The sequence below is a fragment of the Diadema setosum genome, chromosome 22 (genome assembly GCF_964275005.1).
Source record: "Diadema setosum chromosome 22, eeDiaSeto1, whole genome shotgun sequence".
NCBI classification, from domain to species: Eukaryota; Metazoa; Echinodermata; class Echinoidea; order Diadematoida; family Diadematidae; genus Diadema; species Diadema setosum.
The window spans coordinates 1010039-1037978 of NC_092706.1; the positions used below are offsets into that span (position 1 = coordinate 1010039).

The 27940-nt window shown below is 40.0% G+C and overlaps 1 protein-coding gene across 1 annotated transcript; it reads left to right on the plus strand.

Annotated features, from left to right (window-relative positions):
* Nucleotides 1-13869: 13869 nt before the first annotated feature.
* On the plus strand, nt 13870-27859 carry LOC140245462 (uncharacterized). Its single transcript, XM_072325036.1, has 2 exons — nt 13870-13879; nt 22803-27859. Exon 2 carries the CDS (start codon nt 22803-22805, stop codon nt 23781-23783), a length of 981 nt encoding a protein of 326 aa, XP_072181137.1. The 5' UTR covers nt 13870-13879; the 3' UTR covers nt 23784-27859.
* The last annotated feature ends 81 nt before the right edge of the window (nt 27860-27940 follow it).

The window sequence follows — 27940 nt, forward strand, 5'->3', positions numbered from 1 at the left end:
ACAGCCAGCCCGCGAATACACTCCCACCTAGTACACTTGGTACCTATCCTTTATCTACGCGTCCCTCTGCTGGCCGGATCGATAAACAATAATTGCCTCGCTTCAGTTTCCCTGCATGGCTAGCGAATAGTGATACATGCACGTAGTGGGCGGATAGTCTTGTTAATATTAGATTCAGACGTAGATATTTTATTTTCAAACTACAACTAGTGTAGCAAATTTGCATGACCTCTGGACCCGCTTTGGACAGACAACATTTTGATATGATCGAGTCTTCATAAGCATTTTTGAAATATCATCAATAACCGTCATCGGATTCATTTTTAAAATAAACTCATGCAGAGGATGTGATGAAAAAACAAACATGCGTTTAGACTAATCTCCAAACAGAAGTTGAGCAAAATGATAGCAAAACAAAGATGAATATTTTAGTAGGATAAATGCGAATTTACCTAGATCAAAACAATCTCTTCCGTGTGTTCTCTCTCCACAACCACATTTTCGTCTTCTTCTTTTAAAATCTATCTGAGATGTCAACTGCTGATCCCTCTCAAACTCTCCTTTCTGTAATCTCTGCATCATGTTGTGTATTTTTGTTTTTTGTTTCAATATGTGTAGCTTTCTTAGCGGTGTCGTCGTTATACTTCGTTATGATGATAAAGTGACGAAAAAGATGACTAAATTATACTAATAAACTTGGCAGTGATGATGGCGATGATGATGATTGTAATGATGATGGTGATGATGATCGTGTCGACGTATTGAGGAGTTTTAAAGTAAAAGCAGAATTTATCCTAACAACGAGTAAACCTAATAACTGGAAAAAGGATATTATGACCTCTGAATAACCACAATTACGGTTAAACCTGTCTATAGCGGCCACAAAAAGAGGACGAAAAACGTGGCCGTTATAATTTCAGACAGGTGGCTGCTATAAACGGGTCTTGTAAAGCGACTGTTTTCCCTCCCTTTACCGGGGCTTTCATACATTATAGTGGTCGCATACGGCAGGACCTGTGGCCGCTACAGGAAGTTTGACTGTATTATTGTTGCTTTCATTGTGAAAACTTGCAACTGTCCGTTCCTCTTCGTAGCTTCTTAAGCTTTTGGAGATGGAATGTAATGATATAAGCATATAGGAACTGGACCTACGTGAAACTGCAATGATGAGAATCGTAGAATTTTAAATGACAAAAATCATATATAAGGCAATGTCAATAACCCTATTATGCCGAATGTTACTTTACAAGAGAACGCGGCTACACATTGTCCTAAGTCCCCCCCCCCCCCACCCAACCAAAACACTGTGCAAAAAAAAAAAAAAAAAAAAATCCGAAGTCCCCATCCAAAAACAAAGTGAGGACCCATACCTTTTATTACTACCACTTTGTTTTGATCTGTTTTTAGATATTTCAGCCATTCCAAAGCTTATTTTCATCAAATACACTTTGAATTCCTCATACATTATTGTATGCTCTTTAATTTATAAATCTCGCAAAAAGATACAGCCTGAAATTGGACTGACGTCCATTGATAACGTCACTCAATGGACGACATTTTGCTCCGAAAACGACTACATGGCCCTACGTGTTTTAATGTGAGTTCATCTGCGGGGGAAGGAATGAGTGTGTTGTTTTATTGCTAACCTCTGAACACGATTAAACTTTACGAGTATTGTGATTGATCATTGATGTTTGTTTGCCATCACGCATGAAGGACATAGGCCTAATCCTTCTTTTATTGTTTTTTTTTGTTTTGCTAAATGCTTGTCTCACATCCTCTTTTGTTAATCTGATCCTATACGTTTGATTGCTTTGAGTTGTTTGTTTCTGTTTGTTTATTTGTTTGTTTGTTTGTTTGTTTGTTTGTTTGTTTGTTTATTTGCGGGAAGTCAAACAAGGGAAGAGGTCAGCACCCGGTTTCCGGCAACAGTCTATTTGATGAATATATACAGCAATAACAGTGCAGTGTCGTTTCGAGACAATGCTAAGTACTAGTATGTTGTAGGGCGCCATCTCTTGAGCATAAACCATACAGTGCACTCAAATCGGGATCTCGCCACATGGCGTGACTGATCCCTTTGTCGAAAATAGTTAATGATTTAGCAAGTTTCTGTATTGCTGTACATAAAGATAAGGGAATCTGCTCACCACTTTCAGTTTTTATTCTGTCTCTAATATCCTGCCCTTGGAGCGCCGCACATTGAATTAATCCGGGGTGACGTATTGTCTATTTAATGTAAGTAATGATCCGGTATTAATACTACATCGTAACTTTCATGTTACACGATTTTTGTGGAGAGCCTATGAAGTTTGCGTTTTTCTGGATCATCTCGTCATGCGATGAGGTATCTTCATTCTGTAAATGGTAGCCTAGCCATCCCTATCACCACAATCAAGGTTTGCTGAACCCCTCCCCTTCTAAAAACACTGCAAAACAATCATGAACACGCATTAGTATCACGCTTACCAAAATCTCAAACTGCTTCACATTATGTGAATATCACAAGAACTATCAGCCTCATTGTAATAATATACTACGAAGGTAAATTTCGGATTTGGTCAAAGTTTGGCCCTCTGTTCAAGATGTCGCTTTCGCAAAAACACTGTTTGACATGCATTGGGCCACAAGGACTACTCCGTTGCACCTCCCTGGTTGAACAACGTACTGCATGATATGACTAGAATTGATCCATTGCTGGTGTTGGTTATTATACAGTAATTGGGATATAAATTATGATATACACAAACGTACAGTGCAGGACACGACACATTTTTCCCATGTTGACCCATTTTTGTCATCGACATGTTTTAACTTCCAATTGTAGTGGCCCAAAGAGACTGTTTAATGTAATGGTCCAAAATACAACAAAGATATTTTTTGCATTCCAGTTGCTTTATCGGGCTACTAAAAGATACTCTTATTGGAAATCTGGTAGCCCAACATCACTTAATTTTGGTGGTTCCGGGCCACTGGGCCCCCGCGAGTGTCGAGCCCTGATAATACCCACACAATATTAGGCCCTACACAAACACACGCGTATACACACCATGCATGTCTACCAAACCAAATCCTGCACATGAAGACAATCTGAGTTACTAGTAATTGCTTTCATCAGGTCTACTTTCATTTTTGCTTGCTTGAATAGTTTATTTCCGTCACTGTTCTCATGTTTTGTATAATATGCATTTTTCTTGAAGCGCCATGAGCACCTAAAGGTGGACAATAATACTGGAGCCACTTATGATGTTAATGTTGATTATTATTTCTATTATTATTATTATTATTATTATTATTATTATTATTATTATTATTATTATTATCATTATTATTATCATTACTGTTATTATTATTATTATTATTATTATTATTATTATTATTATTATTATTACTATCATCATGATGCATCATCGTTATCACTATTCATCATCATTGTGGTGACTGTTCGTGCCTGGGGACTGAGCCCTAAAAGCGCTTGTGACATTTTCGTCAGGTAATTCCATTATTATGAACAATAGCCTCCACGGCATGGTAGCCATATTTCATGAATATTATGTTTTCACTTCCATTTGAGAAGAGAACTGAGTTCGATTTAGTTAGTGGTGGACAAAAGTGCAGTCTTTCCAAGCGATGACCATATCGCATTAATTCGCAAACGGCCTCATGCTTTATCCGAGATAGCACCACCCATTAGTAAGACTTTGACATTACCCTTTACACTCTAAGAAAAAAAGGTTCTCAAATGGTTCTCGTCGGCTCCAAAATGGTTCTCATCAGATGGTTCTCGCAAAATGGTTCCGATGAGCACCTATAAATGGTTCCCAATCGAAATGGTTCCGTTCGTCACCATTTGCTAGTATGCGACCCAGTCCCCGAGTGTTATTTGTGGTACTCCTGCAGGTCAAACAATATCTTTAGGTCCACTTTCATTTTTCCCCTTGCTGTATATTCGAATGTCAGATGTAAGAATCACCAAAAAATGTGGTATTGGTACAAAAATATTGCATTTGCTTCTACTGCTGTGATAATAAAAAGTACATATTGTTTCTATCGTAGACTAATGACTTCTCTTGGCTGCGTGCCAACTGACAGCTGCCACCATCCAATTTAGCGCTCGATCAGATATGCGTACGCGTAAACGCACACATACTAGTACTGCACTGTTGCACCACCGCATGGGAATCTTGTGTATGTAGCCATCGCGCGCGCCGCGGCTATGTAGCCCTGTGCTGCCTGCCTAGCGCCTGCCACCCGCCTAGCTAGCTATGCAAACCTACCACCACGCTGCGGCTAGAGTGGACACACATAATACGTACAGTAGGTAGGTCTGTATGCATCACAGGCACCCGGTACCATAACGAACGGCACCCGGTAACGTTAGACATTAATTTTGTCAAAGTGGACTGGAAACGTGTCACTGTCAATTCCATTTTCGCCATGGCAGTCATCACAATTTAGGAGAATAGGTAAGATTTTTAGTTTTAATGTGGTTTCATCTCATTTTTAGATGACATTCGTTGGTACAAAATCAAGTTAGATTCATCACTCAGTTTTCAGTCAGGCTCAGTGATTAACCTGTGGCGATAACGGTTAGATCCTAATGTTAGATCTAATTTGATCGAAGCTGTTATCTTGTGTAATGTTTACCAGGTACAGTACGATCAAGATCTAACAATAACATGTTAGGCCTAACGTTAACGTTAATACTTTACAATTAGAAATTTGGCATAGCAATAATGGGCTAGCCCGAACAGACGCCGTGTTTATGCGGAGCATATGGCTGTCACGTTTTTATAGCGACTGGGCCGGGCTAAGTTGCTTAGTTAGGCCTGCATGTAACGTTTATGCCTATTAAAAGTAGAGTCTACAAACTCCGAAACACAGCCCGAACGCCGAACGCAAAGATATAACTGTGTATAAGGAGCGCCCCGGGGTAATGCACCGGTACATGCAATAAGGAAATTTGTTCTATAGGGTCCTATAAGTTATAATTGTTGTTATAGTGTTAACGTTCGGAGCCAATTACTAGAGGTCGTACAGCCCAGTAGGCCTAGGTCAAAATCTCTTCAGTATGTTTTAATTTCAGGCTTGTTCTTAAGGAGTCACGTCATGTATGATGTAATGCTGTGTTATGTTTATCGAATTATAGCAATGACTTTGTTTTATTAACGCGGTGTAGGTCTATTGTATCTTTCAATTCATATGTCAGGGAAGTGGACACACCGACATGCACAGAAACCAGGGAACAAGTAACTCCGGCCGGGACGATAACCAGTACGGACGTGTTTGGGTCGCTGGTGCGGTTAGGGAACAAGGTAGACTCTACATTGATCAGAGAGACAGCCCGTGACAGACCGTTGACAACATCGGCCAGAACCGTAGGCTTAACACTAGCCAAGAATGAGCTGGGCGGCCACAAGAATTCATCGATCAGAATAAGAGCCCGGGATAGCCCATCCACAGAACCGGCGGGCTAGTCGAGAATGAGCTGTGTGGCTAAGACAATACATCGATCAGAATGACAGCCCGTGATAGCCCGTTGACAGCATCAGACAGAACCCTGGGCTATAGTCAAGAATGAGCTAGGTGCCCAAAAGAATACATCGATCAGAATGACAATTTTAGCCCGGATAGCCCGTTGACAGCATCGACCAGAAACCTAGGCTAGCCAAGAAGGAGCTGAGTTAAAGAGAAAACACTGATGCTGCCAGGGAAAACCTTTTAGAAATATGTAGATAGGGTAGGTAAGTCCGTTTGCATTGACTTCTATAGTGTATTTTATAGCTGCTCTTTCAGAATCTGCCGTCAACCAAAAATTCATGTCTGGCGACTTTTTGTTGGTTTGTGTGATGGAGGGTCACATATGTTTTGTTATGATCCCAATACAGTATTTGCAATTTACAATGTATCAGTGATAATGTTTCACTATAATTCGCATTTAACAGCTTTGAATCAACTGTATTGGGGGGGGGGGGGGGGAGGGGGGTAGACGTAATGAGATCAGACTGGATGCCAATCTGAGAAGTGGAGTCATTTATAGTTTTAAACTTTAAAAGCACAAACGGAAAATGCTCTTTATACTTCTCCAGTCACTGTGTGGTCGATTTCTGCACACTTTCAAAGTTTGCACCTAGACTGGTAAAACTTATTGCATTTACACCCATGCAGGAATAACGTATTGTGTAGAGAATTGAATATTATGTAATTTATTTCAAAGCACTGATGCACCTCTTGTCACCAGTTTATGCTGTTTTTGCAGAAATACAAAATGTACATGTACATGTACGTGGTGGTGGTGTTTAAAAGACTGCTGCCAAATTGCTAACAACATATCATTGTCATAGGCAGGTTATAGGACAGCAAATTCTAACCTCAGCTTTAGGTCTGCATTGTAGTTTACTCTAATGAATTTATGGCTCTGCTTTTAAAAAAGTGTAAATATTTATTGATACCCAATGTTATACATTTTAGATAATGGTTGAGGAATTTTGTTCATTCATGCTTGTGAAACTATGTGGGTGTGGTATCCTAGCTCTTTTCCCCTTATTATCCTTCACATTATAAAACAATGTGTTCTTTTGTGTGTGTGTGTGTGTTTCCTAGGACATGCTGTAAATTGTCAGAGGTCATGATTAACCCGAATTGATACTCTTCTTGTATTTGCAGTTGTATAGATGTGTCTATGGTGCTTTCAAATTGCAGAACAAAAAAAAGGCACTCGTATGCAAACAAAGATAAGTTAATTCAAGTACTCGACGTTATAAATGTGAAGTGAAGTGAAGTGGAGAAGTGTAAAGCTTATCCTCTCCCAAGTGTCATACCAGCAATATAATGTGTGTTTTCTGTGACAATACCAAAGGTCCTGTTTAATGGAATTGTTTTCCTGCCCTTTGTAGTTGCTTTTAGGACAAATATGCTTTAAAAGAAACCAAAAAAAGACACCAAACAAACTAGCAAATATGTGGAAAAAGTTCCTCATACTACTTATAAGTAATGTACTTGACTACTGCCTATCTTAAGACTGACACAATTACTGTATCTCATCCATGCAGGAATTATTTCACAGAGAATTAGAAATTTTGTTATGTATTTCAAAAGCCTGATGCACCTCTTGCTGTTTCATATCATCTGTACAGAGATGTGTGATGGTGTTTCAAGAAGTGCTTGGTACACAAATGACACATATTGTGGAAAAAAAAAAATTAGTGAACAAATGAAAATATTTTGTTAAGAATATTTGACAGATTATAACATGACAAATACAAACCTCACCTTTAGATTGTAAAAGTTAAGGTGAATAAATACATTTCTGCGAATTTGTGAAAGAGCAAATTTCTATGGTTTTCAGTTATTGAGTGATGTTTCATGAAAAAATATTGGTGAATTTCATGTACATGTGAAAGTTTGTTTGCCAAGTCCGATAAGTCCATTTTTGAAGATTTTGAAGAACGGTCTCTGTCATAAAGTACAAAAATAATACATGTACCTTTTAAATGATATATTGGTTTTGATGGTCAAAAGAAGCAAACATTTTCTTATTATTCTCTTTATTTTTCTTGACCTTTAATCGCAAATATCTCCATTTGGCAAATATGGACTTATCGGTTTTTGCGAACAAACTCATCATGTACACGTTTGTATTCATGCTTGTGAAACTGTGTGTGCATGGGTGTGTTATCCTTGCTTTTTTTTTTTCAGTGTCAACGATAATGTATGACATGCTTATGTATTGCTAATATGTAGGTTTTGTACGAATGTTTGACTGATGAGATGAAATTCAGTTCAATTCATTTCATTTCAAATGAGTTTGTGATGCACATTTTCAATGCAGATATGTACAAATGTACTCAGTACCTTTAAGAATGGTGCCAGTGAAGCAACTTACCAGCACTGCGTGTGAAACACACAGAAAATACACAGACATCAATTCACATACTACATTCTAAGAAAAAAAAAAAAAGGTTCTTTTGAGCACCATTAAATGGTTCTCAGCACTGTCACAATAGCGACACCTTTTTTGGAGCCTGTGAGAACCTTTTTAAATGGTGCCTGTCAGCACCTTTTAACATTGGTGCCCATTAGAACCTTTTCCAATGAAATGGTTCTCATGAGCACCTTTTGAAAAGAGTCAAAAAGGTGCCCATCTTTAGTCAAAAAGGTGCCCATGGGCACCTTTCAAATGGTACTCACGAGCACCATTTCATCGGGAAAAAGGTTCTGATGGGCACCTTTTGCAAAAGGTGCCGACAAGCACCATTTAAAAAAGGTTCTCACGAGCACCAAAAAGGGTGTCGCTATTGTGACAGTGCTGAGAACCATTTAATGGTGCTCAAAAGAACCTTTTTTTCTAAGAGTGTACAGAGATGTATATGGCGGTAGATTGCCGAGTGTTGGTATTCGCACACATCGATTCTGATTATAGACACGGTTATCACGCGGACGTGAATCTACATCAGCCTTATGTTGCAACAACGGCAATTACGTTATTCGAACACTATAAAATATTAGAGTTACACCCTTTTAAGACAAATAATCAAACACCCAACGTATTAACACATGGCATTTGTTTCGACCTACCAACTATATCGTTTTATAAAGGTACCGACCTATACTTGTCGTCTATTAATTTTGGACTACTTAATTGTATCAAAGAAATCTACCAGTGTATTATTTGTGATCTCAATTCTATAACGCATGGATGCAGCAATAATAATGAATGGTTACCATGGTTACATGGCACATAGAGAGGTGACACTGAAACAGGCAGAATGATTACTCATCAGCCGATGTCGAAATAGATCGTTATATTGCCCGCCATTATATTCGATATGTTTCTGCCCGAGGGTGATAACATGCATGTGCATTCAGTATTAATGCAGATTCATACAGCCACGCTAATTGCACCCCATCAATATTTTTCCGATATGGTCAACATTGGCATGAGACCTCAGCTTGCATGATGGTAATTAATTTCCTCTGACATTATGACGTGCATTTCTTATCAATCACAGAATCACAGAATGCAATGTGGATGTCAAAAAATCAATTATCAGAGAAAAATCGCATATCCACTTCAATGTGTGGGTGACAATTTTCAAGAAGCTGACAATATTGAACGTCCATATCATTATCATACTTTATAGAGAGTACATCGTGTGACGTGAATTCGAGACGTATACCGCATGCTGGCATTATATAATTTATCATAGTTTTACGCATTTATTATCTTAAAATAACAGTTGATAATGCATGAAATCCGACTCCGTTCAGTAAAAGTTTTCTGATAATTAGGAAATGGAGAAATAAGTATAGCTCATTACTTTACAGAACTCAAAAGGAAACAAACAAACAAACAAAGAAACAAACCTAACAGATCCCAAAATTTGCATACATTGGTTTATGGCCCAAACTCATCCATTGGACTGGACAGTGTTTCTTAAAGATATACATTGCTGATCGGTATATAGGGTAATGAAGTATAAAGCTTTCTAGTAGTGTTATCGCGGCGTTTGGAGTATACCGTCTTATCAAGACTGGCCCATCAGGGATCAAGACAACATAAATTTGGTTTTCAGTATATCTGACACTAAAACGTTCTGCCCATTCAGAGCTCCACCGCTATGTTCGGACAACGAGGGATACCACGCGTCTTTATATCATAGGTTCGTCCGAACAATATACAGTATTGTGTCCTTTTTCTTTGGTGTCAGTTGCATTTTGAGATTCTGAGAGACATAGCTTCTCCTCTAATGACTGTCTCAATAACCTGAACTCACATGACATAACAATATGCGCGAAGTATTGCAGTCTTCGATTATTAAGACATCGATATAGGGCAAAGGAGACAGCTTACCTTCGAGGTTTGTTACGGTACCAAAGTCGATGGAACCTTCTGAGACGTCATCGTGAGCCGACGATCGTTGACGGAATCGTAGACAGTCCATCCTCGCTCGATAATTTCACGATCTCAGCTAGCGCCGGCGTATATCGCTCTCACGAAAACTTGCGAATGACCGATGACGGAGTTTTCATTGGTGCATTTTGCGATATTCTTGTGCACGGCAAGGCTGTATATCTGCACGGATCCCAACGAGATTGCTTATCCGCTTTGAGCATGCAAGTAACATCTAACTATAGGCTATCAATACTCTGTATACTTAGGTTACGTAACGTGATATGACATAATGTGTAGACAAAACCACGGCTATTCCAGAGAACGATGCTTGAAAGAACGAGTAGGAATACAAGTAGGACCCTATCGCATTATGTTATTTCATCATTTGTGGTGATATCGAACCATCCGAGATTGCCACCCTATAATACTTGGCATGGCTGGTCCTATAGTTCTCTCAATTCATAATGCAATTTATGTATTAACGCGTGAAGAGTTTGAGATTCAACTCAATGTAATTTGCAAGGTTTTTTGTAATACCATGCGATGGCCGAGGAAAGAAAAGATAACCTTCGCAACCATTCATTCACAGAGTTCGAACTGAAACACATGCAAGGCGTGCACGCACACGGCGAGATGTAAGTTATGTCCTGGATATTATGTTGTGTGTAGCTGTACGTCTGCGTTGCGTCTTCCCACCTCCCTGCTGTTACACAGGAGTCCCTTTCATTACCAATGGCGCCACAAGCTCACCGTAATGCACACACGGACTTTATACCTTCTAAGATTGGAGAATTTGTAAATTACACATCTGTTTGCTTTTGAGTGGCGTTCATTAATTCGTTACAAAAAAATCACGCGATCAGTTCAGAGAAGACACCAGCTTCATAAAATATTGGTGACATGACATTATTTTGCTCCTGTTCTTTATATTTTCTCCAAGCACTTCAAAGGGTTAGGGTTGTGGTAGGTTTTAGTCTGATATAATGAAGGTAAGGATTAGGCCCTATGGTTATGTTTGTGGGTAAAATTTATGATTGGTTTATATAGCGTGCAGTTGCTTCAATGAAATATTATTTTATTTGAGCAACTGTCGCAGGAGCAAATGTCATGGAATCAAATTATTATATCTGCATGAGCGTTGGTTGCCTCGGTGCTCTTCAGAACTCGGTTTTGAAATAATAACGACCAACGACAGATTCGGAAAATGGAAGAATTATCATTATGAAAGATTACTTACGCATTTTGATGTGTTCATGAAAGAGTAAGTAAATTAACTAGACAGCAATCACCCTCACTAAACACGTTTTCATACTTGAGTTTGAGTTTATTTATCTAACCACAGTAAAAAGCTTGCGATCAGCTAAAAGTTGTTTTTCAGCAAGGCCGTGAAATGATAACAAAACATAGAAATCATACAATGAAGAGAATGCAAATAAAAACATGAAATAAACATCACAAACGAATGCCAAAAAAGGAAAAAAAAATATGCACCATACTATGAGTCACACACACACACACACACATACATACACACATTGTATTTACATGAATGCACATACGCAAATTATACACGGTTTTTTTCTTTGTCATGATATAACAAAAGATATCTTTTTATGTTTATCAAAAATAGAATTGAAATGAAATCAATTTTATGAAGTGGCATTCAGAATCAAGGGATTATGACATATAACAGTATTATGCCATGATAGGGCCTATTGCTCCTTCTAGGAGTAATTATTTTTAAAGGAATACATTGCATTGGTTTAAAACTTCACTGATTTGTAGATCTGGGCCCCGTTGCAAGAAAGTTGCGATCAATTGCAAATAATTGCTAATTTTGAAACAACCATTCTGATTGGCTCAGGGTCTGCCCTATTAAGAAGGCATGCATGCAACAATGATTTTGATTGGCCAGTGACAATCAGTTGCAAGTTGCGTTAAAACGCAAAGTTTCTAGCAACGGGGCCCTGCTTTGATTGCTCTGACGAAACTGATTTTCTAGCTTCTACTCTATATGCTCTGAAGGGGAAAAAGCCTGTTTTCACGGGGGCACGCAAACTATTTGAGAAGGATACTAATAAAATCGAAAAGTAGAAAAGTCCTACATTTGTACAGTATTTTATATAGTCTGCAAAAGATCACCAAACAAGGGCGAGGTTCTGAAGCGTTGCCAATTGTTCAGTTTTATTTTGGCGGAAATTCCAAAAACAAAACAGAACAAACAAACAAACAAACAAACAACCACACAATCTAACAACAACTTGTTACATTTCTTACGAAGGTTTCCTGTATCCCACTCGGGTCTAGCGATATTTTAACGAACGTTTGGTGTATGGGTGGGGTAATTTCGCACCATGCGACACATCGTCTTGTCTAAAACGCATGGCTGAGATGTCTGAATGGTTCACAGCTCAGCTCGGAGCAAAACTTCTCTGCATGTTTTGCCCTACTTTTTTTTTTTTTTTTTTTTTTTTTTTACATTTGCATCCTTCTTAAGTCATTCGCGTGCCTCGGAGAAAAAGACACCATAAAATACCCCTCATCACAAGTACGAATAGACAATGGTCCTACAAAGAAAAAAAAAACAGTGATCATGATAGGCTGAAAATTCCATACCTGTCAGCAGACACATCAACACGCAAGAAAATCATTGTACAAAAATATGATTGTTATTGCATGTATATATATATATATATATATATATATTATATATATATATATAATTATATATAATTATATATAATTATATATAATTATATATATATATATATAATTCAATTCAGCACAAGTCATCACTACCAGTTGCCGAACATTTCAACTCAGGCAACCACTCAATTCGGGATCTGCAATTCTGTATCATCGGCACTAATTTCAAAGACAGAGAAGCCAGAAAATTAGCTGAAATGAAATTCATCATCCAAACCAGGTCTTTTGAAACAGGACTCAACAAGGACCTTGGATGGTTAAGCAGTTTCTCTTTCTACAAGAAGTGAAGAAATGAATCTCTAAGAATCTGAGACTAGACCTATATTATTTGCATATTTTTCATTATTTACAAAAGGTAATGTTAAGATTTTATTACTTTCGCATTGACCACTTACCTTTTATGTTAAATATGATGTCTTGATTATCCGCAAATTTATCATATTCTCACCATTGCAGTAAACAGATGCTTCGATATTTGGTTATGATTATTATGAGCTTATTTTTTCATGTTTTTCTCCATTTGTAATTGATGCTTGATTGATGCTTGATAGGCGTCTTTACATGCTTTTTGGAGTCACAAAAGTCAAATATTACATGGATGTATACATAAAGTAATGTATTGTGGCGAATGTGGCTCTTAAATTTTTTTTTTGTGTGTGTAGATTACTTCTATTTTCCCCACTCCGTTCGTGTAGTACGGTGTATGCACTTTTCTTTCACGGTAGACTTTAACAAATTTCACATACACTATTTTGTATATGTGGGACTATAATAGTGACGAATGTTTAGAATGATAGCGAGGTTGTACTTACTTTGACGCTTTAAATCCCGCTATGGTTTGATACGACGTGGAGATCTTTTCAGAAAGGTGATAATTTCCGGATATTCCAAGTATTTTGATGAGCAATTGCTACGGTTTTAGCGATTTTACTGTGTTTAGACGCTGCACGAGTGATCGTGGCAGCTTAGTTCAAAATCACGCTCTTTCCCGCTGCGTATGCGTGATCGTACTTTTAGCCAATGAACGCTGCGTATTATCATAGTTGTCAAGAGAGGGCGTGGCTTAGGTTCCTTTTATCACTGGAGGACAGGGTTGGCCCCTGGATAAACCCTGGATAGCCCCAATAATAAACTGTGAAACCCGTCACATAATTATGGTATAAATAGGAGGAGCAGAAGATGAGATTTTGCAATTTTCATCAGCTGATTTCCAGTTCATCTCAGAAGATTGTTCCCCCCCCCCCTCTCTTTTGCTGAGTTATCCGTACAAGAGCCAAAGTAAGTATAAGTTGTCATCGAACATTATTATAACAGAATATTTGCAAGTATGTTTAGGTTAGTTGATAGAGGTCTTGATGACCTAATAAATGAGATGAAGATGTTTATATTTGGTCTTGATGACCTTGGAAAGGAGTTCATGGATGTTGATGGTAGCGGTCTTGATGACCATTAACTTTGAACTGGTGATGATGTATAGATTCTGTGAATGTTTCAAGTTTACTTGATTCAATATGATACAATGTTTTTAGTATTAGAAGAGAGGGAGATATATAGATATGACAAGTCAATACTGCATTCTAAAATGATGCCATGAAAGCTATATTTTTGTTTCATGTCCCACGTAATGTGATTTCCAAGGCGAGAGTCAGTTTCGATACATGCGCTTTTATACTGGCTATATAATTCCAAATCTTATGCGCGGCTGTAAATTAAACATGGTTCAGGTCAAACTGACAGGTAGGCCAACTGTTAGTGGCGGCCGTGTTTCTTGGTCCATATTCGAGTCAAGGAGATCACAGTACGAGATTTATGTCTAGAATGTTTAACAAACAAATTAGCAGAAAGAGCAGAACAAGCAAAATGGTTCATCAGACTTTACATTTTCTTCACATTTTATTGACAACAAACAGCACAGTAACCATGTGGAGGCATAGACGATGGAGGGTTAGGGGTGTTACGTAAATGTTTGAATCTTTTGGCAATGTACCATAAAATACAAAAATGAATCCTCAATAACATTATGGTACATTTTCTGACGTTACTACGTCAAGCAATCACATGCCAGAGTATCTCATTAGTAGGACATGTATAGACAAGAATGTAATTTGAAATTGTATATTGCATAGACGATATAGATTAGTTTTACTAGAAGCAAATTTTCTGTGTATTGAGAGTACATAGTACTCGGTACTTGTCATTGGAAGATGACAGTGATAGGATGTCAATGATGAGGCAGTGATATATTCAGTTACCCCCCCCCCCCCCCGACCTTTACCAATATCCCGACTTATTACGTTGTACGTGGACAACTGTTCATCGTGAAGTAACAATCCTGAACAAGGAACGTTACTCGTGTCAATGGTGGAGCTACCATGTGTCTCATCTACCTGGCTTTAGCACGTCTGATTTAGTACTTGTCATATGATAACAATCCTGAACAAGGAACGTTATTCGTACCGGTGCAGAGTTTCTATCCTGCGTACACAAGCATCCATCGAATAGTCCTCATGTTTATACATAACAATCCTGAATAAGGAACGTTATTTGTACCTGGCGTCAGAGTTACGGTATCTCATCTAGTAAGCAGTGTTCATCATTCTTACATAACAATCCTGAACAAGGAACGTTATTCGTACCGGTGCAGAGTTTCTATCCTGCGTACACAAGCATCCATCGAATAGTCCTCATGTTTATACATAACAATCCTGAATAAGGAACGTTATTTGTACCTGGCGTCAGAGTTACGGTATCTCATCTAGTAAGCAGTGTTCATCATTCTTACATAACAATCCTGAACAAGGAACGTTATCTGTACCGGTGTAGAGTTCTCTCATCTGACAAAGCCGCTGGTCAACATGCATCGTACGGTGACAATCTTGTGCAAAGAACGTCACGTGCACCAACGCAGAGCTGTACCTGACTTGTGCATTTTACTGAAGTCCCTTTAGGTACCACTGTCTTCGTTAAGAAACCTTTTGACCTTTACCTATGACTGAATTGACTTTCTCATGTTAAGATGAGAAATTGATGACAGATGATGTAGTCATTCAAGTATTCCCCCCCCCCCCCCTATACATTTCGAGAACATTGACTCTAGTCGTATTTGTAGTATTGTTAAGGATCTATTCATTGAATAGTGCGGAATTGAAATGTGACTCATAATAAAACTATAGTGTGAAGGATTATTATAATGACTTCTGTTCCTGACATGCAAGGTTTTACGTGTATCACCAAAGGTGAAGAATATTTTGAATTGTCATGGACCAGGTTGAACACAGAACGTTGTGCTAGGAATAAGCCCCTATAAGTGAGCAACATAGGAGGTAAAATCTCGAGGCTGTGTTTGCTTAGGAGAATGTATAAAATACTGGTAGTTGTATCAGATCAAAGGAACGACTGATAAACTCATAATAGTATTGGGCAGGAAGAGTGCCAGTTCGAATCCCAGTAGAGACGGTGGAGTGGTCGGGTACGAGTGGAGGAACGTAATATTATTTTCGGAGAACCGGTTAACTAGGCGCAGGCGCTTAAGTTGGAGAGAGAAGGTTTTGAAGAGTTATAGAGAAACTACCCTAGTCACTATGACAGAATTGTTCGGAAGACCGACGAGTATATGTAATAGGCCCCTCGGAGCACGGCAATGGTTATGAAGGATAGATACAACTTAGGTGAGAGTCACAAGCCCAAATGTTGAATGTGTCATTATTTACATGTGTATGTACAAGTATTAGTATATGATTTTGATATCATTTCTCTAAGTTTCATAGAGCCGAGTCACAACCGCACATAGGATAAAATAAAGTAGGTATTAAGTAAGTAAGTAAGACTATGCTGTTGTACATACGCTACGATTGTAAATATGTTAATAAAGCACACTTGCATTGGATTGAGATTTACTCAAATTTTCCAGTTTCCAAAACAGACAATTTTATCACTGTACTTGCCTGGTCATGATGTGAGTGTGGTTGTACGGACGTGTGAGTCGAGAAGTCCGTGTCTTGTGTTGTGTCAGTTGTATTGAATGCAAGATGTAAAAGCATGAGTAGTTAGAGTACTATTGGTCTAGTTCAAGTACGTATGGTAACAGTTAATAGTAATCTTAAGCACAAACGTTCGCCTTCAACGAACGGCCCCCCATCGAAGTTTTGGATGCTTTGTCACGTTACATGAGGAGGTTGTTGGTTAGAAACTAAGGAAATTCTACACAATAGAGGAAAATAAGGGGAGTTGTCCGAGTGTGTGTTTGATTGGCGATGTGTGACGATGGTGATCAGACTGCTCGATGTTCAAGCACGTGTGTACATATCATGTGTGCATGAATGCGTGTGTGCATCTCGAGCATGTTCTGTTGAGTCTAATGACTTTTGCACGGTGAACAAATAGCTATCATAGAACGTCAGATCGTGGTTGTCAACATTTACAACTTCTTAGAAACAGAACTCACCATTAACTTGAACAGATACCCCTGCAAATTTTCAATGAATGGCCGAAATATGGTGAATTAGCTCAGAAGTTTGGCACCAGGACAGAGTTAACCGTTGCAGGCTCACACAGTCACGGATACAGATCGCAGAATGAATATGTAGCACATGTATTAAAGGGCGCCAGCTCTAGCCAATGAGAGCACTTGTAGGATTGAAAGAGGTAGTGTTGAGTTTGGCGTTTGGCTATTGGTTGAGCCTGTAGTTGCTATTCTAGCTGAATGACAACCCCCCCCCCCCCCCTTTTTTGTATTTGACTTCCTCGAAGTTTCTTTGCGTGATATTGATTGACATTCACAAGTTGTCATTCGATAAGGGTTCATACCCCTGAAAAGTATGTGGTGGCAGCAACTTATGAAAGGAGGTTTATTAATGGTTTGGTGGCTCATTAGAGAGTTTATTTCTTAAATAAGGGGCCAACGAACCCCACACCCCCTCCTCGCGTCACATTTTGGTGGCAGCGGTGGGATTGCTGAAATATAAAACCACTGTTCGGTGGGATTGATTACTTTTTGTAAAAGACCGCTGATGGGATTGATTGCGTATGTGTTTTAAGAACACTATACAGTGATATTTAGTAAACTGATATGTGTGTGAAGAAGGATTGGTGTGTCTCAGTGTTGTTGCCAGTGTGTTGTTGCAACTAGTAAGCTGATGATGACGTTGAGTGACTTGAGGTCCAGGCTAGTACTTAGCAAACAGTAAGAGTCTGTTTGTCTGAAGTTTAGTCAGTTTGAAGTAATGCAGTGTGCAGTCAAGGTTACGCTGTAGGTACTGTCAAAGTTGGATATGTCACGTCTAGAGTCTATCAGTTAGTAGAATTGCGCAAACCAGGCAAGTGGTTGGAGTAACACCAATAGTTTGACATACTTAGCATGGTAGCATAATTACAAACAAATTTGATATGAAATATAGCAAGTACATTATTGTAGTGTAGCTGTATGTAAGTAAGAGCAACTGTAGTGTAAGCTAGTAAAGGAGTTCTACTCCTTTTTACATTGACATTGTAAGAGATACTCTGGCTTTTAAAACCCATAAACATTTCGGGTTATCTTTCAATTCAAACCAAATAACAGTCAACATGGATAGCGAAAACCGTCAAAAAGCTGCTGCAGCGACAGTAGAGCTAGCTGCTGGTGATCAAGCAATCTCACAACACACTCCAAAGCAATGGACTGCTGACCAAACTGATCAAGAAATAGTAGTCACGCAGGAGTATGGAGATGCAATTCCGCCAGCTCGACGACGAGTTTTCAGTCCACGTGCACTTCAAGAGATGCCCGAGTATGTTTCTAGTCAACCGTCAACTGTAGCGATGGAGCAACTACCTGTGACTGTGGATAATCATCGCAAAGATGTGCTGCCAGAGAAGTTTGGTGGAAAGATTCCCTGGGCCGATTACAGGAGACACTTTGAAGTATGTATGAAGTTAAACAGATGGACGAATGCCGAAGCAGGCCAGTATCTCGCAACGCGACTTCATGGACCAGCCATCAAGGTGTTGAATAACCTGCCCATTGGAGATTCAATTTTGTACACTGAGCTAGTAGCGCATCTTGAGCGTAGGTTTGGACCTGGAGAACAGGCCGAGAACTTTTTGATGGAGTTGAGACAGAGACGTCGACGCAAAGATGAGTCGATTCAGCAACTTGGACAGGCGATTCGCGACCTCACTGCCCTGGCATATCCCGAGATGAGTACCATGGCAAGGGAACGACTGGCCAAGACTCACTTCTCCGAAGCCATAGACGAGGCCGAGATTCGTGCTGGCATTTTCCGTGCTAATCCAGTGACACTCGACGACGCTATTCGAGCAGGTTTGGCGACAGAGTCGTTTATGAAGGCTGAGCGAGCTCGTGAACGATACCGCCCTCCTCGTCCAGTTCGTGCTGTGGAAAGCAGCATCCAGCCTGCATCTGTTGACATGAAGACAAGAACAGAAATTGATGAGCTCAAAGCAAGTCTGAATGAGATCATGCAGATGATGAGACAAATGAACAAGAACACTAGTAATGATACCAATGTTCGTGAGTATGCATGCTTCAATTGTGGACAGAAAGGTCACATGGCTAGACAGTGTCCAAAGTTCAGACAGGGAAACGGCAAGAGGCCTTTCCAGCGGATCGTGGATCGGTCAGTCCAGAGACAAGATCCGATGGCTTAGAGAGAGACAAGCGTCATCCAGCAACTATCTGTACCGTTAATGTGATTACAGAAGGCATGTTTGTGAAGAGTACTGTAGAAGGAACAGCTATCAGATTTCTCATTGATACCGGGTCAACTATCACAATAGTCTCCAAGTCAGCATTTCAAGAGCTAGAAAGTCAACCTGTCATTTGTGAAACAAGCACACGGTTATGTCAAGCTAATGGATCTCCTATCATAGTTTACGGTGAAGCAGTCGTGAATATGCAAATAGGAGCGACCCAGCATACCGCAAGTGTCATAGTAGCTGATATCGAGTATGATGGAATACTTGGGATGGATTTTCTGCTGCAGACAAATTCAACTATTGACTGTGATAATCTGCAACTGACAATCAAAGGTGAATGCATCGAATGCACAGACTCAAGTGGAAATTGTCATGACAAGCACAAGATTAATGCAACAAGACAAGTGCCAAGTCACCTACCTGAATTTCTTGCCGACTTGTACCACAGAGCATTGCCCAATCTACCAGATGACTGCCATGAATCAGTAGCTGATCTTTTAGCCAAGTATGAAGACGCATTCTCCAGAGGTGATCATGACATCGGTCGTACAGATATCGTTCATCACTCCATTCATACAACTTGCAGTGCACCGATACGACTGCATCCACGCAGACCTCCTATGGGACAAAGAGAAGAAATAGAAAAACAGGTTACTGACATGCTTCAAAGAGGGATTATCAAACCATCCAACAGTCCATGGTCATCACCAGTAGTGCTTGCTAACAAGAAGGATGGAACAAAGCGATTTTGCATCGATTATCGACAACTGAACAAGTACACAGTTAAAGACTCATTCCCTCTCCCTCGTATTGATGAATCAATTGATTCACTTGATGGTGCCGAGTACTTTTGCACTCTTGACCTCGCTTCTGGGTATTGGCAGATCCCACTAGATGAAGATGCAAAACTCAAGTCAGCGTTTGTAGTTACTGGTGGTCTTTATCAGTTTGAAGTGATGCCATTTGGCTTGTGTAATGCCCCGTCAACGTTCGAACGGTTAATGGAAACCATCATGGTAGGCTTACAATGGAAAATCCTGCTGATCTATTTGGATGACATCATAGTGTTTGGCCCCTCAGTAGAAGAAGTAATAGCAAGACTAGAAATCGTTCTACAGAGACTGCAAGCAGCCAAGCTCAAGCTCAAACCCAAGAAATGCTTTCTATTCCAGAAAGAAGTACTTTATCTGGGACACAAAGTATCGGCAGATGGTGTGAGCACAGATCCAGCCAAGACTGAAGCTGTACGAAATTGGCCGCAACCAACCAATCCAACTGACGTGAGAAGTTTCTTAGGTCTAGCATCTTATTACAGGCGGTACATCAAGGACTTTGCGAGTATTGCCAAGCCCCTTCATGTTCTTACAGAGAAGAATCACAAGTTTGAGTGGACTAATGAGTGTGAGCAGGCATTCACACTGTTGAAAGAGAAGTTGACGACAGCTCCAATCCTCGCATACCCAAGACTAGGTGTAGAGTACTTACTCGATACAGATGCCAGCAAGTTTGGCATAGGCGCAGTGTTGAGTCAAGAAAGAGATGGACATGAGAGAGTTGTAGCTTATGCCAGCAGAACACTGAGTAAACCCGAACAAAACTACTGTGTAACCAGACGAGAGTTGTTAGCTGTTGTAACTTTCCTGAAACATTTCCGTCACTATCTTTATGGTCAGCCTGTCACAGTTCGAACTGATCATGGTGCACTTAGGTGGCTCATGAAATTCAAGAACCCCGAAGGACAAGTAGCACGATGGCTAGAAGTAATAAGCCAGTATTCACTCACCCTTGAGCACCGACCAGGACGAGTTCACATGAATGCAGATGGTCTGTCACGACGACCATGCACACAGTGCGGACGACTGGAAGACGTCTGTGAAAATAAGCAGTAGAGTAAATTAGTGATGTAATGTGTAGTATGTAGATGAATATTAACTGTATTGTATTTGGTATACATTCATACAGTACCAGTATACTTAACTGATGGACTGCTGTAGCTGAGAATACAGACTGACAATGGATACTGAATCTGAACTTGTCAGCAGAATACAAGCAATTACTATTGCGCCAAGTATTACCACTGATGACGTAAGGAAGGCTCAGTTACAAGACAGAGACATAAAGCATATTTTGAGGTGGAAAGAAGAGAGAACAGAAAGACCAGCATGGACAGAAGTGTCAAGACTTTCGTCAGCTGTTAAGTCGTACTGGGTAAACTGGACTCTATTAGATGTTCGAGATGGAATTCTCATGCGCAGGTGGGAATCAGAAGATGGTAAAGAAGTTAAGTGGAAGACTGAACTTCCACGCGCACTGCGACAAACAGTACTCAATGAACTTCATGGCTCGAACACAGCATGTCATCTGGGAGTAAACAAGTTACTACATAAAGTGCAGCAACGCTATTATTGGGTCGGCTTGTCTGCAGATGTTAGGTCAACAGTTCGAGAGTGTGTAGTTTGTGCAAGACTTAAGAATCCCCCAAAGAGATCAAGAGCCCCATTACAGACATACACAGTAGGTGCACCCCTTGAAAGGGTAGCGATGGACATTTTGGGACCACTTCCTGAGACAGATCGTGGTAATCGATATGTACTTGTGGTTGGAGACTATTTTACTAAATGGATCGAGTCGTACCCTCTCCCCAACCAAGAAGCAGAAACAGTGGCCCGAGTATTTGTTGAAGAATTTGTATGCAGATTTGGAGTGCCTAAAGAATTGCATACCGATCAAGGAAGAAATTTTGAGTCTGCTCTGATGGGAGAAGTATGTAAACTCCTTGGTATCAAGAAGACTAGAACATCTCCACTACATCCTCAGAGTGATGGTTTCATCGAGAGGTTCAACCGTACTTTGCTTACCATGATTGCATCTATTCTCGATGTGGACCGGAACCAAACCGATTGGGATGAACGAATTCCATATGCTATGCTAGCATACCGCACCTCCGTGCAAGAGTCTACCAGCGAATCTCCAGTCATGATGATGTTGGGCCGAGATATTACACTGCCAGTGGATATCACCATCAGTCAACCTACGTCAGAAGAAACGGAGAGAGACGATTATGCACAACATCTCAGAGATAAACTAAACGATGTGCATGAGATTGCTCGACAAAAGCTGGCGCTAGCTCACAATAAGCAGGCAAAGCAATATGATCGCAACACTCTACTGGTACAATACAAAGTAGGCGATTGGGTTTGGCTGTATCACGTACTAAGAAAGAGGGGAGTATGTCCAAAGCTTCTTCCCAAGTGGACGGGACCATTCATGATCACACACAAATTATCAGATGTGGTGTACAGAATCCAAGAATCGAGCAGATCCAAGCCCAAGGTTATTCATGTTGATCGGTTGAAGCCTTATCATGGTCCTCCCCGAGTTAACTGGCTCAATGCAACACCCCGCAGACGTAACCCATCAAGAAGTAGGCATGCCCCAAGACGATTAATTGAAGATTAATAATACAATGTTAGCCCGTCATGGTATATTTCTTGTTTTTTTTATATAGATGTTGCAGTGTACAATATGCCGTGAGGATAAGCCATCCATGACGTCGCTTCTGACACATATGCATCTAATACATAACACAACGTTAACCCTGCAGTGCCGATACTGCAATTATGAATCACGGGGACGCCCCGAATTCAGCCGGCATTATCAGCGACAACACCCTGGACATAGGCAGGAGGCGGGATATGCTGATTATAAGGTCGCAACGAGAAGATTCATGGAAAAGGAGTTGGAAGAGGAGGAGAGGCGAAAGAGGAGACAGAGGGACGAGAGACGTAGCGAGGAGAGAAAGGACAGAAGGAAAGACGGGAAGGTGGATGAGCGAAGAGGTGGAGAAAGAGAAAGGGACGGAGGAAAGGCGAATGAGAAGCGAGACAGGCTGAGAGATGACAGAAAGAAGAATGCGAAGACGGAGGAGAGAAAGAAGGAAGAAAAGAAAGTAGATGAACGTCGAGGAGGAGAAAAGGGGAGGGATGGTACAAAGCCGGAGGAGAAGCAAGGTCGGGAAGGAGAGAAAGCTGGGGAGAAACGAGAGGACAGAAAGGAGACACAAGGTCGTGATGAGGAGAAGGCTGAAAAGGTTGCTGAAAAGGAAAGCAGAAAGAGAAGTGCTGAAGTTGCAAACCTGCCATCCATCAGTCTTGGTCTGGACAACGACGAGAAAAGCCTCACCGCGTCAGAGACACCACCACGGTCACCAGCATTGTCGGTGTCGTCATCCTCATCGAGCGATGCATCTTCAGTTTCTCCAGCAGCATCATCAGTAGGGTCGGTAGTTCCTGATGAGAAGACGTCGGACATGGACGTTGAACAGGCGGGAGAGGACGGGATGATCCAAATCACGTTGAAAAAGCCACGTACCGGCACACTTCGCCTGAGTCGGTTGGTCGTCGAAACCGAATGGTATACGCACGCAAATGGGAAGGAACTGCTGCAAGAGAGAAAAGTGTTAACCAGATACTTTCACCATGAGCCGTAGGAGAGTTTGTTCGACTCTTCATCTGTAAAAAGTGTAAGATAGAGCGTTGGCTGTATCAGTATTGTTCTAGTTCAAAGTGTAATATAGTGTGTATAGTTATCGTATATGGATACAGAAGTACAATTACATTCACTGTATCGTATACAGTGAAATCTGTGAAAATTTAGAAGAACAGTACGTAATTGCAGGTGTTTTGGTCAAGGTGAATAAGTTTGAGTAGTTGTATATGGCAGGAGCATCCATAAATAATTAATGCACATTAGAGTGGTACAGTGTATGTGCACGCATGTGTTTCAAGTTATGTGTATAAATCTGTGTAATGGTTGTATATCGTAAGAACATCCATAGATAGATAGCACAGATTATCTGAATGAGAGCAATAAGATTCTGCTTGCAATCCAAGTGGCGAATTATTAGAACAGATTATAACTGTATGCATGTGCACATACAGTATGTGTTTTAACTGATGTGTATACATCTGAGCTACAGTTATGTACAGTGAGAACATTTATCGGAATATTCATACAATGTAGCACAGATTAAAGGTACAAAGAATTATATGTCATGTATATCTCTGCAAGGAATAGATATTGCAAATGAAGTTTGGAGGATATTTGCACACTCCATAATACGAGTACACACATCAATTTGGAGTGAGGAGTCGATAATTTTACAATGTATAATGTGTACATACTGTGTAAATAAGGTAGTGTATCACAAGTAATGAGTATAATGAGTATTAATAATCTAAGTGTCCTACGATCGCTGGGACAGCGATTACGTGGAGGGGGACAATGTGGCGAATGTGGCTCTTAAATTTTTTTTTTGTGTGTGTAGATTACTTCTATTTTCCCCACTCCGTTCGTGTAGTACGGTGTATGCACTTTTCTTTCACGGTAGACTTTAACAAATTTCACATACACTATTTTGTATATGTGGGACTATAATAGTGACGAATGTTTAGAATGATAGCGAGGTTGTACTTACTTTGACGCTTTAAATCCCGCTATGGTTTGATACGACGTGGAGATCTTTTCAGAAAGGTGATAATTTCCGGATATTCCAAGTATTTTGATGAGCAATTGCTACGGTTTTAGCGATTTTACTGTGTTTAGACGCTGCACGAGTGATCGTGGCAGCTTAGTTCAAAATCACGCTCTTTCCCGCTGCGTATGCGTGATCGTACTTTTAGCCAATGAACGCTGCGTATTATCATAGTTGTCAAGAGAGGGCGTGGCTTAGGTTCCTTTTATCACTGGAGGACAGGGTTGGCCCCTGGATAAACCCTGGATAGCCCCAATAATAAACTGTGAAACCCGTCACATAATTATGGTATAAATAGGAGGAGCAGAAGATGAGATTTTGCAATTTTCATCAGCTGATTTCCAGTTCATCTCAGAAGATTGTTCCCCCCCCCCTCTCTTTTGCTGAGTTATCCGTACAAGAGCCAAAGTAAGTATAAGTTGTCATCGAACATTATTATAACAGAATATTTGCAAGTATGTTTAGGTTAGTTGATAGAGGTCTTGATGACCTAATAAATGAGATGAAGATGTTTATATTTGGTCTTGATGACCTTGGAAAGGAGTTCATGGATGTTGATGGTAGCGGTCTTGATGACCATTAACTTTGAACTGGTGATGATGTATAGATTCTGTGAATGTTTCAAGTTTACTTGATTCAATATGATACAATGTTTTTAGTATTAGAAGAGAGGGAGATATATAGATATGACAAGTCAATACTGCATTCTAAAATGATGCCATGAAAGCTATATTTTTGTTTCATGTCCCACGTAATGTGATTTCCAAGGCGAGAGTCAGTTTCGATACATGCGCTTTTATACTGGCTATATAATTCCAAATCTTATGCGCGGCTGTAAATTAAACATGGTTCAGGTCAAACTGACAGGTAGGCCAACTGTTAGTGGCGGCCGTGTTTCTTGGTCCATATTCGAGTCAAGGAGATCACAGTACGAGATTTATGTCTAGAATGTTTAACAAACAAATTAGCAGAAAGAGCAGAACAAGCAAAATGGTTCATCAGACTTTACATTTTCTTCACATTTTATTGACAACAAACAGCACAGTAACCATGTGGAGGCATAGACGATGGAGGGTTAGGGGTGTTACGTAAATGTTTGAATCTTTTGGCAATGTACCATAAAATACAAAAATGAATCCTCAATAACATTATGGTACATTTTCTGACGTTACTACGTCAAGCAATCACATGCCAGAGTATCTCATTAGTAGGACATGTATAGACAAGAATGTAATTTGAAATTGTATATTGCATAGACGATATAGATTAGTTTTACTAGAAGCAAATTTTCTGTGTATTGAGAGTACATAGTACTCGGTACTTGTCATTGGAAGATGACAGTGATAGGATGTCAATGATGAGGCAGTGATATATTCAGTTACCCCCCCCCCCCCCCCGACCTTTACCAATATCCCGACTTATTACGTTGTACGTGGACAACTGTTCATCGTGAAGTAACAATCCTGAACAAGGAACGTTACTCGTGTCAATGGTGGAGCTACCATGTGTCTCATCTACCTGGCTTTAGCACGTCTGATTTAGTACTTGTCATATGATAACAATCCTGAACAAGGAACGTTATTCGTACCGGTGCAGAGTTTCTATCCTGCGTACACAAGCATCCATCGAATAGTCCTCATGTTTATACATAACAATCCTGAATAAGGAACGTTATTTGTACCTGGCGTCAGAGTTACGGTATCTCATCTAGTAAGCAGTGTTCATCATTCTTACATAACAATCCTGAACAAGGAACGTTATTCGTACCGGTGCAGAGTTTCTATCCTGCGTACACAAGCATCCATCGAATAGTCCTCATGTTTATACATAACAATCCTGAATAAGGAACGTTATTTGTACCTGGCGTCAGAGTTACGGTATCTCATCTAGTAAGCAGTGTTCATCATTCTTACATAACAATCCTGAACAAGGAACGTTATCTGTACCGGTGTAGAGTTCTCTCATCTGACAAAGCCGCTGGTCAACATGCATCGTACGGTGACAATCTTGTGCAAAGAACGTCACGTGCACCAACGCAGAGCTGTACCTGACTTGTGCATTTTACTGAAGTCCCTTTAGGTACCACTGTCTTCGTTAAGAAACCTTTTGACCTTTACCTATGACTGAATTGACTTTCTCATGTTAAGATGAGAAATTGATGACAGATGATGTAGTCATTCAAGTATTCCCCCCCCCCCCCTATACATTTCGAGAACATTGACTCTAGTCGTATTTGTAGTATTGTTAAGGATCTATTCATTGAATAGTGCGGAATTGAAATGTGACTCATAATAAAACTATAGTGTGAAGGATTATTATAATGACTTCTGTTCCTGACATGCAAGGTTTTACGTGTATCACCAAAGGTGAAGAATATTTTGAATTGTCATGGACCAGGTTGAACACAGAACGTTGTGCTAGGAATAAGCCCCTATAAGTGAGCAACATAGGAGGTAAAATCTCGAGGCTGTGTTTGCTTAGGAGAATGTATAAAATACTGGTAGTTGTATCAGATCAAAGGAACGACTGATAAACTCATAATAGTATTGGGCAGGAAGAGTGCCAGTTCGAATCCCAGTAGAGACGGTGGAGTGGTCGGGTACGAGTGGAGGAACGTAATATTATTTTCGGAGAACCGGTTAACTAGGCGCAGGCGCTTAAGTTGGAGAGAGAAGGTTTTGAAGAGTTATAGAGAAACTACCCTAGTCACTATGACAGAATTGTTCGGAAGACCGACGAGTATATGTAATAGGCCCCTCGGAGCACGGCAATGGTTATGAAGGATAGATACAACTTAGGTGAGAGTCACAAGCCCAAATGTTGAATGTGTCATTATTTACATGTGTATGTACAAGTATTAGTATATGATTTTGATATCATTTCTCTAAGTTTCATAGAGCCGAGTCACAACCGCACATAGGATAAAATAAAGTAGGTATTAAGTAAGTAAGTAAGACTATGCTGTTGTACATACGCTACGATTGTAAATATGTTAATAAAGCACACTTGCATTGGATTGAGATTTACTCAAATTTTCCAGTTTCCAAAACAGACAATTTTATCACTGTACTTGCCTGGTCATGATGTGAGTGTGGTTGTACGGACGTGTGAGT